The 19850-nt window shown below is 55.7% G+C and overlaps 1 protein-coding gene across 1 annotated transcript in view; it reads left to right on the forward strand.

Annotated features, from left to right (window-relative positions):
* NALCN (sodium leak channel, non-selective) overlaps nucleotides 1-19850 on the forward strand; it is a 164462-nt gene that overhangs the window by 19887 nt on the left and 124725 nt on the right. The window contains exons 3-11 of the mRNA XM_032978490.2: nucleotides 77-259; nucleotides 1737-1820; nucleotides 4986-5125; nucleotides 5749-5877; nucleotides 9766-9917; nucleotides 12377-12519; nucleotides 16515-16619; nucleotides 17691-17831; nucleotides 18483-18614. Of these exons, the coding sequence (XP_032834381.2) occupies nucleotides 77-259; nucleotides 1737-1820; nucleotides 4986-5125; nucleotides 5749-5877; nucleotides 9766-9917; nucleotides 12377-12519; nucleotides 16515-16619; nucleotides 17691-17831; nucleotides 18483-18614 (1209 nt within the window). The remainder of the gene's footprint in view (nucleotides 1-76; nucleotides 260-1736; nucleotides 1821-4985; nucleotides 5126-5748; nucleotides 5878-9765; nucleotides 9918-12376; nucleotides 12520-16514; nucleotides 16620-17690; nucleotides 17832-18482; nucleotides 18615-19850) is intronic.

The raw sequence follows: 19850 nt of genomic DNA on the forward strand, positions 1-19850 counted from the left end.
AGCAGTCACCGCAGGTGCAGCTCAATTTGTAAACCCCGGGGTACCGTAAGTCGATCTGTGTGCCCTTCCTTGGCAGTGGGTCCACACGCTTCTCCGCATCAGCGCCATCGTGAGCGTCACCTCGGTGTGCATGAACACGCCGCGCTCCTTCTCCGACTGCCCCTCGCTGCAGGTGGCCACGGCCGCCACCGACACCACGCTGCTGCTCCTCTTCACCGCAGAGATGATCGCCAAGATTCACGTGCGGGGCATCCTCAGGGTGAGGGGAGGGGAGGGGGGGGCAGGGGGGGAGTGGTGGGGGGAGTGGGATCGGGGGTGGTACGGGGTCAGTCTATAGGGTCAGGCTATGGGGTCAGGCTCCAGGGTCAGGCTATGGGGTCAGGCTCCGGGGTCAGGCTACGGGGTCAGGCTATGGGGTCAAGTTATGAGGTCAGGCTATGGGGTCAGGCTATGGGGTCAGGCTATGGGGTCAGGCTATGGGGTCAGGGTACAGGGTAAGGCTATGGGGTCAGGCTATGGGGTCAGGATATGGGGTCAGGCTATGGGGTCAGGGTACGGGGTCAGGCTACGGGGTCAGGCTATGGGGTCAGGCTATGGGGTCAGGCTATGGGGTCAGGCTATGGGGTCAGGGTACGGGGTCAGGCTGCGGGGTCAGGCTATGGGGTCAGGCTATGGGGTCAGGCTATGGGGTCAGGGTACGGGGTCAGGCTGCGGGGTCAGGCTATGGGGTCAGGCTATGGGGTCAGGCTAAGGGGTCAGGGTACGGGGTCAGACTATGGGGTCAAGCTACGGGGTCAGGCTATGGGGTCAGGCTATGGGGTCAGGCTATGGGGTCAGGCTATGGGGTCAGGGTACGGGGTCAGGCTGCGGGGTCAGGCTATGGGGTCAGGCTCTGGGGTCAGGCTATGGGGTCAGGGTACGGGGCCAGGCTATGGGGTCAAGCTACGGGGTCAGGCTATGGGGTCAGGCTATGGGGTTCGTGCTTCGCCAACGGCACTTGCCCCAACGCCCTCGCCAGCCTACCTTGGTGAACCTTTGTCTCTGTGTGCGCCACGTTGGGGAGCGGTGGCGCAGCGGTTAGCGCATCGGCAGGGGCCCGGGGTTGAACTCTCGCTCACCGCCACCGCCGGCGATTACCACGGTCCTGGGCCTCCCTTAGGTCGACTCAGCCTCAAAACAAGTACCTGGTGCTGTGTGTAGTAGTGAACGTCGCCACTGGGGAGACAAAGGCGGCCGGGCGTGGTGCTGGTAGCCACCCACCCCCTCGTGTGCCACAGTGCCGGTAGCCTTCATAGGTGCTGCTCGCTAACAGCACTTGCCCCTACAGTCTGTTAGAGGCTACACGGGGGACCTTTGTCTGTGTCTACCTTCACAGGCGCTGCTGCTACTCGCTACTCACAGCACTTGCCCCTACAGCCTGTTAGAGGCTACACGGGGGACCATTGTCTGTGTCTACCTTCATAGGTGCTGCTGCTACTCGCAATTAACAGCACTTGCCCCTACAGCCTGTTAGAGCCTACACGGGGGACCTTTGTCTGTGTCTACCTTCATAGGTGCTGCTGCTGCTACTCGCTACTAAAAGCACTTGTCCTTACAGCCTGTTAGAGGCTAAACGGGGGATCTTTGTCTTTGTGTGTTATAGGCGCTGCTGCTACTCGCTAACAGCACTTGCCCCTGCAGTCTGTTAAGGCTACACGGGGGATCTTTGTCTTTGCCTGTCCACGTGTCCTGTGCAGGGAGAGAACCCATACCTCAAGGACCGCTGGTGCGTGTTTGATGGCTTCATGGTGCTCTTCCTGTGGGTGTCGCTCGTCCTGCAGGTAACGTCTCATCACAATCACTACCATCATCACCACCATCATCATCACAACCATCATCATCACAACCATCATTACCATCATCATCACAATCACTACCATCATCACCACCACCATCATCATAACCATCATAACCATCATCACCACCACCACCATCATCACAACCATCATAACCATCATCATCACAATCATCATCATCATCATCACCATCACTACCACCATCATCATCATCACCATCATAACCATCATCATCATCACCACCACCATCATCACCATCATAACCATCATCATCACCATCACTAACACCATCACTACCACCATGATCATCCCCATCACTACCACCATCATCATCACCATCACTACCACCATCATCACCATCACTACCACCATCATCATCACCATCACTACCACCATCATCATCACTATCATCACAACCATCATAACCATCATCATCACCATCATAACCATCATCATCATCACCATCATCATCACTACCACCATCATAACCATCACTACCACCACCACCATCATCATCACCATCATAACCATCATCATCACCATCATCATCACTACCACCATCATAACCATCATCATCACCATCATCATCACTACCACCATCATAACCATCATCATCACCATCATCACTACCACCATCATAACCATCATCACCATCACTACCACCATGATCATCACCATCACTACCACCATGATCATCACTATCACTACCACCATCATCACCATCACTACCACCATCATCACCATCACCACCACGATCATTACCACCATGATCATCCCCATCACTACCACCATGATCATCACCATCACTACCACCATGATCATCACCATCACTACCACCATCATCCCCATCACTACCACCATCATCACCATCATCAATACAACTATGATCATCACCATCACTACAACCATGATCATCATCATCACTACCACCATCATCACCATCACTACCACCATCATCACCATCATCATCACCATCACCACCACCATCACTACCAAAATGATCATCACCATCACTACCACCATGATCATCCCCATCACTACCACCATGATCATCACCATCACTACAACCATGATCATCACCATCACTACCACCATCATCATCACCATCACTACCACGATCATCATCATCATAACCATCATCAGCATCACCATCATCATCACTACCACCATCACCACCATGATCATCACCATCACTACCACCATCATCACCATCATCAAAACCATCATCCCCACCACCATCACACACCCACACTTGTGTGGGTGTTTCCGTGTGTCTCTGTGTCCGCGTGTCTCTGTGTCTCTGTGTCCGCGTGTCTCTGTGTCTGTGTGTCTCTGTGTCTGTGTGTCTCTGTGTCTCTGTGTCCGCGTGTCTCTGTGTCTGTGTCTCTGTGTCTGTGTGTCTCTGTGTCTGTGTGTCTGTGTGTCTGTGTGTCTGTGTGTCTTTGTGTCGGTGTGTTTCTGTCTGTGTGTCTCTGTGTCTCTGTGTCTCTGTGTCCGCGTGTCTCTGTGTCTCTGTGTCTCTGTGTCCGCGTGTCTCTGTGTCTCTGTGTCTGTGTATCTGTGTGTCTCTGTGTCTCTGTGTCTGTGTGTCTGTGTGTCTCTGTGTCTCTGTGTCTCTGTGTCTGTGTGTCTCTGTGTGTCTCTGTGTCTGTGTGTCTGTGTGTCTGTGTGTCTCTGTGTCTGTGTGTCTGTGTGTCTCTGTGTCTCTGTGTCTGTGTGTCTCTGTGTCTCTGTGTCTGTGTGTCTCTGTGTGTGTCTGTGTCTCTGTGTCTGTGTGTCTCTGTGTCTCTGTGTCTGCATCTCTGTGTGTGTGTGTCTCTGCGTCTCTGTGTCTGCGTGTCTCTGTGTCTGTGTGTCTCTGTGTCTCTGTGTCTGTGTGTCTCTGTGTCTCTGTGTCCGCGTGTCTCTGTGTCTCTGTGTCTGTGTGTCTCTGTGTCTGTGTGTCTGTGTGTCTGTGTGTCTTTGTGTCGGTGTGTTTCTGTCTGTGTCTCTGTGTCTCTGTGTCTCTGTGTCCGCGTGTCTCTGTGTCTCTGTGTCTCTGTGTCCGCGTGTCTCTGTGTCTCTGTGTCTGTGTGTCTGCGTGTCTCTGTGTCTCTGTGTCTGTGTGTCTGTGTGTCTGTGTGTCTCTGTGTCTCTGTGTCTGTGTGTCTCTGTCTGTGTGTCTCTGTGTCTGTGTGTCTGTGTGTCTGTGTGTCTCTGTGTCTGTGTGTCTGTGTGTCTCTGTGTCTCTGTGTCTGTGTGTCTCTGTGTCTGTGTGTCAGTGTGTCTGCGTGTCTCTGTGTCTGTGTGTCTCTGTGTCTCTGTGTCTGCATCTCTGTGTGTGTGTGTCTCTGTGTCTCTGTGTCTGTGTGTCTGTGTGTCTGTGTATGTGTGTCTGTGTGTCTCTGTGTCTGTCTGTGTGTCTCTGTGTCTGTGTGTCTCTGTGTCTGTGTGTCTGTGTGTCTGTGTGTCTCTGTCTCTGCGTCTCTGTGTCTCTGTGTCTGCGTCTGTGTGCCTCTGTGTCTGTGTGTCTCTGTGTCCGCGTGTCCCTGCGTCTCTGTGTCTGTGTGTCTGAACCGGTCCTGGGCCACCCCTAGGTAGACTCAGCCTTAAATGAGTACCTGGTGCGGCGCGTAAACATCGCCACTGGGGAGACAAAGTTGGTCGGGCGTGGTGCTGGTAGCCACCCACCCCCCTCGTGCACCGTTCCGGCCTTCATAGGCGCTGCTCGCTAACAGCACTTGCCCCTACAGTCTGTTAGAGGCTACACGGGGGATCTTTGTCTGTCTACCTTCACAGGTGCTGCTGCTACTCGCTACTCACAGCACTTGCCCCTACAGCCCGTTAGAGGCTGCACGGGAGACCTTTGTCTGTGTCTACCTTTACAGGTGCTGCTGCTACTCGCTACTCACAGCACTTGCCCCTACAGCCTGTTAGAGGCTACACGGGGGACCTTTGTCTGTGTCTACCTTCACAGGCGTTGCTGCTACTCGCTACTCACAGCACTTGCCCCTACAGTCTGTTAGAGGCTACACGGGGGACCTTTGTCTGTGTCTACCTTCACAGGCGCTGCTGCTACTCGCTACTCACAGCACTTGCCCCTACAGCCTGTTAGAGGCTACACGGGGGATCTTTGTCTTTGCGTGTCTGTGTGTCCGTGCATGGGAGCAGGTGTTTGAGATCGCAGGCACGGTCCATGATCGCTCCCCGTTACGAATGCTGAGAATTCCCCGGCCTCTCATCATGATCCGCTCGTTCCGCGTCTACTTCCGCTTCGAGCTACCACGGACTCGCATCACCAACATCCTCAAGTGAGACTCCTCACCTACTCACTCACCTACTCACTCACCTACCCACTCACTCACTCACCTACTCACTCACTCACTTACCTACTCACTCACCTATTCACTCACTCACTCACTCACCTACTCACTCACCTACTCACTCACTCACCTACTCACTCACTCACTCACCTACTCACTCACCCACTCACCTACTCACTCACCCACTCACCTACTCACTCACTCACCTACTCACTCACTCACCTACTCACTCACCTACTCACTCACTCACCTACTCACTCACCTACTCACTCACCTACTCACTCACCTACTCACTCACCTACTCACTCACTCACTCACCTACTCACTCACTCACCTACTCACCTACTCACTCACTCACCTACTCACTCACTCACCTACTCACTCACTCACTCACCTACTCACTCACTCACCTACTCACTCACTCACCTACTCACTCACTCACCTACTCACTCACCTACTCACTCACTCACCTACTTACTTACTCACTCACCCACTCACTCAGATTCCTTCGGCGGGGGGGTGGGGGGGTGCGCAAGGAGTCTGGGCTCCTCCGCCATGGGAACGTGGAATTGCCGCCGCGTCTGAGCGTGCGTGGGGGTGTGTCGGGACAGGCGCTCGGGCGAACAGATCTGGAGCGTGTCCATCTTCTTACTCTTCTTCCTGCTCCTCTACGGCATCCTGGGGGTGCAGATGTTTGGAACGTTCAGCCACCACTGCGTGACCAACGACACGGAGCCCGGGTGAGGAGACACGCGGGGAGACACGGGGAGAGAAGATACGGGGGGAGAAGACACGGGGGGAGACACGCGGGGAGACACGGGGAGACACACAAGGAGACACACGGGGAGACACACGGGGAGAAGACACGGGGGCATAGGGGAGACACGGGGAGACACGGGGAGACGCGGGGGGAGACACACGGGGAGACACACGGGGAGACACGGGGGCATGGGGGAGACACGGGGAGACGCAAGGGCATGGGGGAGACACGGGGAGACGCGGGGGGAGAGACACGGGGAGACACACGGGGAGGCACGCGGCGAGACACGGGGACATGGTGGAGACACGGGGGGGGGGGGGGGTGGAGACACGCGGGGAGACACGGGGAGACACGAGGGGAGAGACACGGGGAGACACGAGGAGACACACGGGGAGACACACGGGGGGAGACGCACGGGGAGACACGAGGGGAGACACACAGGGAGACACACAGGGAGACACGGGGAGACGCGGGGGGGGGGGTGACACGGGGAGACACGCGGGGAGACACGAGGGGAGAGACACGGGGGGAGAGACACGGGGTGTGAGACACGGGGAGACACACGGGGAGACACGAGGGGAGAGACACGGGGGAGAGACACGGGGGGAGAGACACGGGGAGACACAGGGAGACACGGGGGGAGACACACAGGGAGACACACAGGGAGACACGGGGGGAGACACACAGGGAGACACGAGGAGACACACGAGGAGACACACGGGGAGACACACGGGGAGACACACGGGGAGACACGGGGGGAGACACACAGGGAGACACGGGGAGACACACATGGAGACACACAGGGAGACACACGGAGACACACGGGGAGACACACAGGGAGACACGGGGAGAGACACGGGGAGAGACACACAGGGAGACACACAGGGAGACACACAGGGAGACACGGGGAGAGACACAGGGAGACACACAGGGAGACACACAGGGAGACACACGGGGAGACAAACGGGGGGAGACACACAGGGAGACACGGGGAGACACACAGGGAGACACACGGAGACACACGGGGAGACGCACAGGGAGACACGGGGGGAGACACACAGGGAGACACACAGGGAGACACGGGGAGACACACAGGGAGACACACAGGGAGACACACGGGGAGACACACGGGGAGACACACAGGGAGACACACGGGGGGAGACACACAGGGAGACACACGGGGAGACACACGGGGAGAGACACACAGGGAGACACGGGGGGAGACACACAGGGAGACACACAGGGAGACACACGGGGAGACACACAGGGAGACACACGGGGAGACACACAGGGAGACACACAGGGAGACACGGGGGGAGACACACAGGGAGACACACAGGGAGACACGGGGGGAGACACACAGGGAGACACACAGGGAGACACACAGGGAGACACACAAGGAGACACACGGGGAGACACACAGGGAGACACACAGGGAGACACACGGGGAGACACACGGGGAGACACACGGGGAGACACACAGGGAGACACACGGGGAGACACACGGGGGGAGACACGGGGGGGAACACGGGGGGAGACACGGGGGGAGAAGACACGGGGGGAGAAGACACAGGGGCATGGGGGAGACACGGGGAGACGCGGGGGGGGGGGAGACACACGGGGAGACACACGGGGAGACACACAGGGAGACACACAGGGAGACACGGGGGGAGACACACAGGGAGACACACAGGGAGACACACAGGGAGACACGGGGAGACACACAGGGAGACACACAGGGAGACACACAGGGAGACACACAGGGAGACACACAGGGAGACACGGGAGACACACAGGGAGACACACAGGGAGACACACAGGGAGATACACAGGGAGACACACAGGGAGACACGGGGAGACACACAGGGAGACACACAGGGAGACACACAGGGAGACACGGGGAGACACACAGGGAGACACACAGGGAGACACGGGGAGACACACAGGGAGACACACAGGGAGACACGGGGAGACACACAGGGAGACACACAGGGAGACACACAGGGAGACACACGGGGAGACACACGGGGAGACACACAGGGAGACACGGGGAGACACACGGGGAGACACACAGGAGACACACAGGAAGACACAGGGAGACACGGGGAGACACACAGGGAGACACGAGGAGACACACAGGGAGGCACACAGGGAGACACGGGGGGTTAGAGGAAGAGGCGAGTGAGCGAGCGAGGGAGGGCGGGAGATAAAATTCACTGTTACCACGTGACCCACATCATTACCCCCTCGTCCTGCCACGTGACCCACATCATTACCCCCTTGTCCTGCCACGTGACCCACATCGTTACCCCTTCGTCCTGCCACGTGACCCCCATCATTACCCCCTCGTCCTGCTACGTGACCCTCATCAATACCACTTCGTCCTACCACGTGACCCCCATCATTACCCCTTCGTCCTACCACGTGACCCCCATCATTACCTCTTCGTCCTACCACGTGACCCACATCATTACCCCCTTGTCCTGCCACGTGACCCACATCATTACCCCCTCGTCCTGCCACGTGACCCTCATCATTACCCCCTTGTCATGCCACGTGACCCCCATCATTACCCCTTCGTCCTGCCACGTGACCCCCATCATTACCCCCTCGTCCTGCCACGTGACCCCCATCATTACCCCCTTGTCCTGCCACGTGACCAACATCATTACCCCCTCGTCCTGCCACGTGACGCACATCATTACCCCTTCGTCCTGCCACGTGACCCACATCACTACTCCTTCGCCCTGCCACATGACCCCCACCACTACCCCCTTGTCCTGCCACGTGACCCCCATCACTACCCCCTCGGCCTACCACGTGACCCCCATCATTACCCCTTTGTCCTACCACGTGACCCCCATCATTACCCCCTCGTCCTACCACGTGACCCTCATCATTACCCCTTCAACCTACCACGTGACCCCCATCATGACCCCTTCGTCCTGCCACGTGACCCCCATCATTACCCCTTCGCCCTGCCACGTGACCGCCATCATTACCCCTTCGTCCTGCCACGTGACCCCCATCATTACCCCCTCGTCCTACCACGTGACCCCCATCATTACTCCCTCGTCCTACCACGTGACCCTCATCATTACCCCTTCGTCCTACCACGTGACCCTCATTATTACCCCTTCGTCCTACCACGTGACCCCGATCCCTTCTCCTTCGTCCTACCACGTGACCCCCATCATTACTCGCTCGTCCTACCACGTGACCCCCATCATTACCCCTTCGTCCTGCCACGTGACCCTCATCATTAACCCCTCGTCCTACCACGTGACCCCATCATGACCCCTTCGTCCTGCCACGTGACCCCCATCATTACCCCTTCGCCCTGCCACGTGACCCACATCATTACCCCCTCATCCTACCACGTGACCCCCATCATTACCCCCTTGTCCTACCACGTGACCCACATCATTACCCCCTTGTCCTACCACGTGACTCCCATCATTACCCCCTCGTCCTGCCACGTGACCCCCATCACTACCCCCTTGTCCTGCCACGTGACCCCCATCACTACCCCCTCGTCCTGCCACGTGACCCACATCATTACCCCCTCGTCCTACCACGTGACCCCCATCATTACCCCCTTGTCCTACCACGTGACCCACATCATTACCCCCTTGTCCTACCACGTGACCTCCATCATTCCCCCCTCGTCCTGCCACGTGACCCCCATCATTACTCCCTCGTCCTACCACGTGACCCTCATCATTACCCCTTCGTCCTACCACGTGACCCTCATCATTACCCCTTCATCCTACCACGTGACACCCATCATTAACCTTCTGTGCCCCCCCTCCGTGTGTCCCCCCCCCATTCCCCTACCACCCCTCCGCCCCCCCCCCCCCCTCTTCAGAGCGGTGTCGTGGAACAACCTGGCGATCCCGGACACGCACTGCTCCCCCAGCGGGCAAGGCTTCTCGTGCCCGCTGGGATTCCGCTGTGTGGATCTTCTGGACATGGGACTCAGTCGCCAAGAGCTGGGATACAGCGGCTTCAACGAAATCGGTAGGACGACTCGCACAGACTCAGTCACAGACACAGACACATTCACTCAGACTCAGTCACACAGACTCACGCACTCACTCACACAGACTCACTCAGACTCAGTCGCTCAGATTCACTCACTGACTCACTCACTAACTCACTCAGACTCACTGGCTCAGACTCAGTCACTCAGACTCACTCACTCAGACTAACTCACTCGCTCAGACTCACTCACTCACTCAGACTCACTCACTCAGACTCACTCACTCGCACAGACTCACTCACTCACTCAGACTCACTCACTCACTCAGACTCACTCACTCAGACTCACAGACTCACTCAGACTCACTCACTCACTCAGACTCACTCACTCACTCAGACTCACTCACTCAGACTCACTCACTCAGACTCACTCACTCACTCAGACTCACTCACAGACTCACTCAGACTCATTCACTCAGACTCACTCACTCGCTCAGACTCACTCACTCACTCAGACTCACTCAGACTCACTCACTCAGACTCACTCACTCACTCAGACTCACTCACTCGCTCAGACTCACTCACTCAAACTCACTCACTCAGACTCACTCACTCAGACTCACTCACTCACTCAGACTCACTGACTCAGACTCACTCAGACTCACTCACTCACTCAGACTCACTCACTCACTCAGACTCACTCACTCAGACTCACTCACTCACTCAGACTCACTCACTCAGACTCACTCACTCACTCAGACTCACTCACTCACTCAGACTCACTCACAGACTCACTCAGACTCATTCACTCAGACTCACTCACTCGCTCAGACTCACTCACTCGCTCAGACACACTCACTCACTCAGACTCACTCAGACTCACTCACTCAGACTCACTCACTCACTCAGACTCACTCACTCACTCAGACTCACTGGCTCAGACTCACTCAGACTCACTCACTCACTCAGACTCACTCACTCACTCAGACTCACTCACTCAGACTCACTCACTCACTCAGACTCACTCACTCAGACTCACTCACTCACTCAGACTCACTCACTCACTCAGACTCACTCACAGACTCACTCAGACTCATTCACTCAGACTCACTCACTCGCTCAGACTCATTCACTCACTCAGACTCACTCAGACTCACTCACTCAGACTCACTCACTCACTCAGACTCGCTCAGACTCACTCACTCAAACTCACTCACTCAGACTCACTCACTCAGACTCACTGACTCAGACTCACTCAGACTCACTCACTCACTCAGACTCACTCACTCAGACTCACTCACTCACTCAGACGGTGTGATGGTGATGGTGCGTGGTGATGGTGCGGTGTGATGGTGTGATGTGATGGTGTGGTGTGATGGTGTGATGTGATGGTGCATGGTGATGGTGACAGCGTGATGGTGCTTGGTGATGGTGCTTGGTGATGGTGCAGTGTGATGGTGCGTGGTGATGGTGCGTGGTGATGGTGCGTGGTGATGGTGCGGTGTGATGGTGTAGTGTGATGGTGCGGTGTGATGGTGCGTGGTAATGGTGCGTAGTGATGGTGCGTGGTGATGGTGCGGTGTGATGGTGCGTGGTGATGGTGCAGTGTGATGGTGTAGTGTGATGGTGCGGTGTGACGGTGTGATGGTGACGGTGTGATGGTGCGTGGTGATGGTGCGTGGTGATGGTGTAGTGTGATGGTGCGGTGTGATGGTGCGTGGTGATGGTGCGTGGTGATGGTGCGGTGTGATGGTGCGTGGTGATGGTGCGGTGTGATGGTGTAGTGTGATGGTGCGTGGTGATGGTGCGTGGTGATGGTGCGGTGTGATGGTGTAGTGTGATGGTGCGGTGTGATGGTGCGTGGTAATGGTGCGTAGTGATGGTGCGTGGTGATGGTGCGGTGTGATGGTGCGTGGTGATGGTGCAGTGTGATGGTGTAGTGTGATGGTGCGGTGTGACGGTGTGATGGTGACGGTGTGATGGTGCGTGGTGATGGTGCGTGGTGATGGTGTAGTGTGATGGTGCGGTGTGATGGTGCGTGGTGATGGTGCGGTGTGATGGTGCGTGGTGATGGTGCGGTGTGATGGTGTAGTGTGATGGTGCGTGGTGATGGTGTGATGGTGCGGTGTGATGGTGCGTGGTGATGGTGCGTGGTGATAGTGTGATGGTGTGATGGTGTGATGGTGTGGTGTGATGGTGTAACGGTGATGGTGTGATGGTGTTACGGTGTGATGGTGTGACGGTGATGGTGTGATGGTGTGACGTTGTTACGGTGTGATGGTGTGACGGTGATGGTGTGATGGTGTGACGGTGCGGTGTGATGGTGTGACTGTGACGGTGTGATGGTGATGGTGTGACTGTGACGGTGTGACTGTGACGGTGTGACTGTGACAGTGTGACGGTGTTACGGTGACGGTGTTACGGTGTGATGGTGTGACGGTGCGGTGTGATGGTGTGATGGCGACGGTGTGACTGTGACGGTGTGACGGTCACGGCAGGCACCAGCATCTTCACGGTGTACGAGGCGGCATCGCAGGAGGGGTGGGTCTTCCTCATGTACCGCGCCATCGACAGCTTCCCCGGCTGGCGAGCTTACTTCTACTTCATCACCCTCATCTTCTTCCTCGCCTGGCTCGTCAAGGTGAGCTCACTCGCTCACTCACTCACCCGCTCGCTCACCCACTGGCTCACCTACTCACTCACTCGCTCGCTCGCTCACCCGCTCACTCACTCACTCGCTCGCTCATCCGCTCACTCACTCGCTCGCTCACCTACTCACGCACTCACTTTCCCGGCTGGCGAGCTTACTTCTCCTTCATCACCCTCATCTTCTTTCTTGTCTGGCTCGTCAAGGTGAGCTCACTCGCTCGCTCACCCACTCACTCGCTCGCTCACCCGCTCACTCACTCACTCACTCGCTCACCCGCTCACTCACCCACTCGCTCGCTCGCTCGCTCACCCGCTCACTCACTCACTCGCTCGCTCACCCACTCGCAAGCTCCCTCACTCGCTCGCTCACTCGATCGTTCACTCGCTCACTCACTCGCTCACTAGCTCGCTCACCTGCTCGCTCACTCACTCACTTCCCCGGCTGGCGAGCTTACTTCTACTTCATCACCCTCATCTTTTTCCTCGCCTGGCTCGTCAAGGTGAGCTCAGTCGCTCACTCACCCGCTCACTCACTCACTCGCTTGCTCACCCGCTCGCTCACCTACTCACCCGCTCACTCACTCACGCGCTCGCTCACCTACTCACTCACTCACTCGCTCGCTCACCTACTCATTCACTCACCTTCTCACTCACTCGCTCGCTCACCTACTCACCCGCTCGCTCACCCGTTCACTCACTCACTCGCTCACTCGCTCACTCAGTCACTCGCTCACCTACTCACTCACTCGCTCGCTCACCCGAGTGGAGAGTTTCCCATACCTGGGCAATGTGCTTATGACTGCCTGAAGTTTAACAGCAGAGGTCTCACTCCGAATCAGTCGAGCGGCAATATCTTTTCATCGGTTGCGTAACGCTGTGTGGAACCTACCTGGTCTGTCGCTCCACACTAAGCTTCAGGTCTTATCGGCCATGGTCATTCCCTCCCTTCTCTACGCTTGCGAAACGTGGACCCCCCTAATGGAACATCTTCGCCGGTTAGAAACATTTAGGCTGGCCTGCCTCCGATCCATCCTGGGTTTAACCAGACTGGATTGTGTGAGGAGCTCACAAATCCTTGAAAGATCTGGGCAAGGTCCCATCGGTGAGCTCCTCCGGTGGGGAAGGCTGCGATGGCTGGGTCATGTAGCCCGCATGCCCAGCCACCGCATGCTTCAGCTTTTGTTCGGCCGGATTGAGGGGGCTAAACGGGCGAGGCACGGGCTAGAGAAGAGATGGAGTGATGTGGTACAGGAGGACGTGGAGCTGAGTGGATTGGCCGATGACTGGTACCAGCGGTGTCAAGATCGGCCTCTGTGGAGGAGGCTCGTGAAGGACGCTACTGGGCAGTTGGAGGTAGTCGCCCTCCAACAACAACAGAGGGCGGAGGAGCGACGCTCAGAACAACGAGCGGAGCGCCGGGTGGCTAAAGCACAGCAGGTTGGCACAGTAGGGGGCACAGGTGGTGCATCAGCCAGTCATCTCAGTCAGTCGACCCGTGGCACCTGGGTCTGCCCAATGACCTCCTGCCAGCGGGCGTTCGACACTTCACGTGGCCTCAGGGTGCACATAGCCTGGCACAAGCGTCGTGGTGACGTCACCGCCACATAGTGGCGAATGGTGGTTGTTGTTGTTGTGTGTATACGTGTGTATATGGCTGTGTGTGTGGTGTGTGTGTGTATACGTGTGTGTGTGTATATATACGTATGTGTGTATGACTGTGTGGTGTGTGTGTGTATGTGTGTTCCTGGGAACAGGTTTGCAGATTTGCTGAGCATTTCTGTGAGGTCCTGGGGGAGGGAAATCCCTCAGCCAGGAAAACATCGTGGCACAAAGTGAGGATGACCCTGCTGAGGCTGCGGTGCCTCAAATATTGGAATAAGTCACCCCCTGTGAGTGGCTGGCTGACATGCCATCTGGTGAGGAAGTGCTGAGGGCGATCCGGAGTCTGAGACCAGGAAAGGCAGCGGGTAGAGATGATCTCCCAAGCTAAATGCTGAGGGAGGGTGGCGTTTGTGCACAGACTGCCCTATATGACATCACAACAACGGTCTGGACCACTGAACAGGTTCCGCAGGATTGGAAGGATGCCCTGGTGGTCCCCCTCTTTAAAAAGGGGGACCGCACAGACTGTAACAACTACAGGGGCATCTCACTCCTCAGTGTGCCAGGAAAGGTCCTGGCAAGGATTATTCAGCATCGCCTTGCCAGGCACGCTGAGGAGAGGCTTGCGGAGCCCCAATGCGGTTTCAGGAAAGGGCGGTCCTGCACAGATGCTATATTTTCTGTCCGTCTGCTACAGCAGAGGTGTAGGGAATTCCAACAAGACCTACATCTCTGCTTTATTGACCTGGTCAAGGCCTATGATACCATCAGTAGGCCTGGGCTCTGGGTTGTTCTTCGTGCTTTTGGAGTACCTGACCCTCTGCTCACGATCATTAAGGACCTTCATGATGGTGAGCGGGCCCGGGTAAAACTACGTGGCCGGGAGTCAGAGCCATTCCCTGTACACCTTGGGGTGCGTCAGGGATGTCCTCTGGCTCCCACATTATTTAACATCTATTTTGACCACGTAGTTCGTGAAGCCTTCAATAGCTTTACCGGGGGAATCTCCATATGGTACAGATATAATGGGTGGCTGATCGATGCCCGGGTGCGGTCAAGGGATGGCTCCCTATTGCTCAACCACATTATGAATGCTGATGATTTGGTAATAGCTGCTCAGTCAGAAGAGGAGTTGGAGACGCTGCTGCTGAGACTGGAGCGTGCCACTAAGGGGTGGGCCTTACCATCAGCCCCACCAAAACTAAGCACCTGCCTGGGTATTTTGTACCATCGGACACTCCACCCCCACAACTCCCAATCGGTGATGGGGCAGTTGTGGAGAGAGTGGAGAGTTTCCCATACCTGGGCAGTGTGCTTATGACTGGCTCCAGTTTAACAGCAGAGGTCTCACTCCGAATCAGTCGAGCGGCAATATCTTTTCATCGGTTGCGTAACGCTGTGTGGAAGCTACCTGGTCTGTCGCTCCGCACTAAGCTTCAGGTCTTATCGGCCACGGTCATTCCCTCCCTTCTCTATGCTTGCGAAACGTGGACCCCCCCAATGGAACATCTTCGCCGGTTAGAAACATTTAGGCTGGCCTGCCTACGATCCATCCTGGGTTTAACCCGACTGGATAGTGTGAGGAGCTCACAAATCCTTGAAAGATCTGGGCAAGGTCCCATCGGTGAGCTCCTCCGGCGGGCAAGGCTGCGATGGCTGGGTCATGTAGCCCGCATGCCCAGCCACCGCATGCCGAAACAGCTTTTGTTCGGCCGGATTGAGGGGGCTAAGCGGGCGCGGCATGGGCTAGAGAAGAGATGGAGTGATGTGGTACAGGAGGACGTGGAGCTGAGTGGACTTGCCGATGACCGGTACCAGCGGTGTCAAGATCGGCCTCTGTGGAGGAGGCTCGTGAAGGATGCTACTGGGCAGTTGGAGGTAGTCGCCCTCCAACAACAACGGAGGGCGGAGGAGCGACGTTCAGAACAACGAGCGGAGCGCCGGGTGGCTAAAGCACAGCAGGTTGGCACAGTAGGGGGCACAGGTGGTGCATCAGCCAGTCATCTCAGTCAGTCGACCCGTGGCACCTGGGTCTGCCCCGTGACCTCCTGCCAGCGGGCGTTCGACACTTCACGTGGCCTCAGGGTGAACATAGCCTGGTACAAGCGTCGTGGTGACATCACCGCCACTTAGTGGCGAATGGCGGTTGTTGTTGTATGTGTGTGTATGTGTGTGTGTATGTGTGTGTGTATGACTGTGTGTGTATGTGTGTGTGTATGTGTGTATGTGTGTGTCTGCGCGCGTGCGTGTCCGCGTCATGCTGGCCACCCACACCCAGCTCGCTGTTCGCGGCACTTGCCCCTGCACCCCGCCGGAGGCTACATGGGGCACCTTTGCCTGTGCCTCTGTGCCCCTCCCCCCCCCCCCCCCCATTGCGCCCTGCAGAACGTCTTCATCGCGGTGATTATCGAGACTTTTGCCGAGATCCGAGTCCAGTTTCAGCAGATGTGGGGATCACGTGGTAACACGACCTCCACGGCGACCACGCAGGTGAGGGGCGTGCCGGGTGGGGTGGGGGTGGCGGTCGCCGTAGCAACGGAGATCGCCATGGCAACGGAGATCGCCGTGGCAACGGACATTACCGTAGCAACGGACATTGCCTCGGCAACGGAGATTGCCGTGGCAACGGAGATTGCCGTGGCAACGGAGATTGCCGTAGCAACGGAGATTGTCGTGGCAACGGAGATTGCCCTAGCAACGGAGATTGCCGTGGCAACGGACATTGCCGTAGCAACAGACATTGCCATAGCAACGGACATCGCCGTAGCAACGGCTATGACAATCGCGACAAATAACCATAGCGACACTCGTCACCGTGGCAACGCGCATCGCCATAGCAACTCCCCACAAGGCGGGGGGGGGGGGGACACGGGGAGATGCAGGGAGATTGTTGTTGTTGCTGCTGTTCTTGTTGTTCTTGCTGTTGTTGTTGCTCTTGTTGTTGTTGCTGTTGTTGCTGTTGTTGTTGCTGTTGTTGTTGCTGCTGTTGTTGTTGCTGTTGTTGCTGTTGTTGTTGCTGTTGTTGTTGCTGTTGTCGCTGTTGTTGTTGCTGTTGTTGCTGTTGTTGTTGCTGTTGTTGCTGTTGTTGTTGTTGCTGTTGTTGTTGCTGTTGTTGTTGTTGCTGTTGTTGCTGTTGTTGTTGCTGTTGTTGTTGCTGCTGTTGTTGTTGCTGTTGTTGATGTTGTTGTTGCTGTTGTTGCTGTTGTTGATGTTGTTGCTGTTGTTGCTGTTGTTGTTGTTGCTGTTGTTGTTGTGGCTGTTGCTGTTGTTGTTGCTGTTGATGTTGTTGTTGTTGTTGCTGTTGTTGTTGCTGTTGTTGTTGCTGTTGCTGCTGTTGTTGTTGCTGTTGCTGCTGTTGGTGTTGTTGTAGTTATTGCTGTTGGTGTTGTTGTAGTTGTTGTTGTAGTTGTTGTTGTTGCTGTTGTTGTTGGTGCTGTTGTTGTTGTTGCTGCTGTTGTTGTTGTTGCTGTTGCTGCTGTTGCTGCTGTTTTTGTTGCTGTTGTTGTTGTGGCTGATTTTGCTGTTGTTGTTGTGGCTGATTTTGCTGTTGTTGTTGTGTAGGTCTTTCATGAAGGGAGTGGTGGTGGCAGTGGTGGTGGTGGTGGTGGCGGTGGTGGTGGCGGTGGTGGTGGTGGTGGTGGCTGGCAGCTCGTGACTGTGGACGTCAGCAAACCACGTGGCTGGGCACCCTCCTGCCTGCAGGTGACACTCACCACACTCACCACTAGTACACTCACCACTAGTACACTCACCATACTCACCACTAGTACACTCACCACTACTCCACTCACCACTAGTATACTCACCACTATACTGACCACACTCACCACACTCACCACTACACTCACCACCACACTCACCACTAGTACACTCACCACTACACTCACCACTAGTACACTCACCACTAGTACACTCACCACTAGTACATTCACCACTAGTACACTCACCACTAGTACACTCACCACTAGTACACTCACCATTACACTCACCACTACACTCACCACGAGTACACTCACCACACTCACCACTACACTCACCACTACACTCACCACTAGTACACTCACCACTACACTCACCACTCACCACTACACTCACCATTTCTCCCCACACCCTGATCCAGGCCACCGCCTTCCACACTCACCACTACACTCACTACTTACCACTAAACTCACCACTAGTACACACACCACTCACCACTACACTCACCCCTACCACACTCACCACTCACCACTACACTCACTACTCCCCACTACACTCCCCACTACTACACTCACCACTACACTCACCACTAGTACACTCACCACTAGTACACTCACCACTACACTCACCACTACCCTCATTGTTTCTCCCCAGACCCTGATCCAGGCCACTGCTTTCCACATGTCCATCTTGAGCCTCGTGGCCGTGGACGTGGTGATGGCCGCCAGCAACCACAGCGCCTCGCCAGAAGCCTCGCTCGGTGTGGACGTCTTCCACGTTGCTGAGGTGCTCACAGACTCACAGACTCACACACAGGCTCACACACAGACTCACTCACAGACTCACTCACTCACAGACTCACACACAGACTCACACACAGACTCACACACAGACTCACTCACACACAGACTCACTCACAGACTCACTCACAGACTCACACACAGACTCACACACAGACTCACTCACAGACTCACTCACAGAATCACAGACTCACTCACTCACAGACTCACTCACTCACAGACTCACACACAGACTCACACACAGACTCACAGACTCACTCACACACAGACTCACTCACAGACTCACTCATAGACTCACTCATAGAGTCACAGACTCACTCACTCACAGACTCACTCACAGACTCACTCACTCACAGACTCACTCACTCCCAGACTCACACACAGACTCACTCACTCACAGACTCACACACAGACTCACACACAGACTCGCAGACTCACTCACACACAGACTCACTCACAGACTCACTCACAGACTCACTCATAGACTCACTCATAGTCACAGACTCACTCACTCACAGACTCACTCACAGACTCACTCACTCACAGACTCACTCACTCACAGACTCACTCACTCACAGACTCACACACAGACTCACACACAGACTCACAGACTCACTCACACACAGAGTCACTCACAGACTCACTCATAGACTCACTCATAGAGTCACAGACTCACTCACTCACAGACTCACTCACAGACTCACTCACTCACAGACTCACTCACACACAGACTCACACACAGACTCACATACTCACTCACACACAGACTCACTCACAGACTCACTCATAGACTCACTCATAGAGTCACAGACTCACTCACTCACAGACTCACACACAGACTCACAGACTCACTCACTCACAGACTCACACACAGACTCACAGACTCACTCACTCACAGACTCACTCACAGACTCACTCACTCACTTACAGACTCACACACAGACTCACACACAGACTCACTCACAGACTCACTCATAGACTCACTCATAGAGTCACAGACTCACTCACTCACAGACTCACTCACAGACTCACTCACTCACAGACTCACTCACACACAGACTCACACACAGACTCACATACTCACTCACACACATACTCACTCACAGACTCACTCATAGACTCACTCATAGAGTCACAGACTCACTCACTCACAGACTCACACACAGACTCACAGACTCACTCACACACAGACTCACTCACAGACTCACTCATAGACTCACTC

Source organism: Petromyzon marinus, chromosome 67, assembly GCF_048934315.1.
Source record: "Petromyzon marinus isolate PM22_M1 ecotype Great Lakes invasive population chromosome 67, UKy_Petmar_22M1.pri1.0, whole genome shotgun sequence".
NCBI classification, from domain to species: Eukaryota; Metazoa; Chordata; class Hyperoartia; order Petromyzontiformes; family Petromyzontidae; genus Petromyzon; species Petromyzon marinus.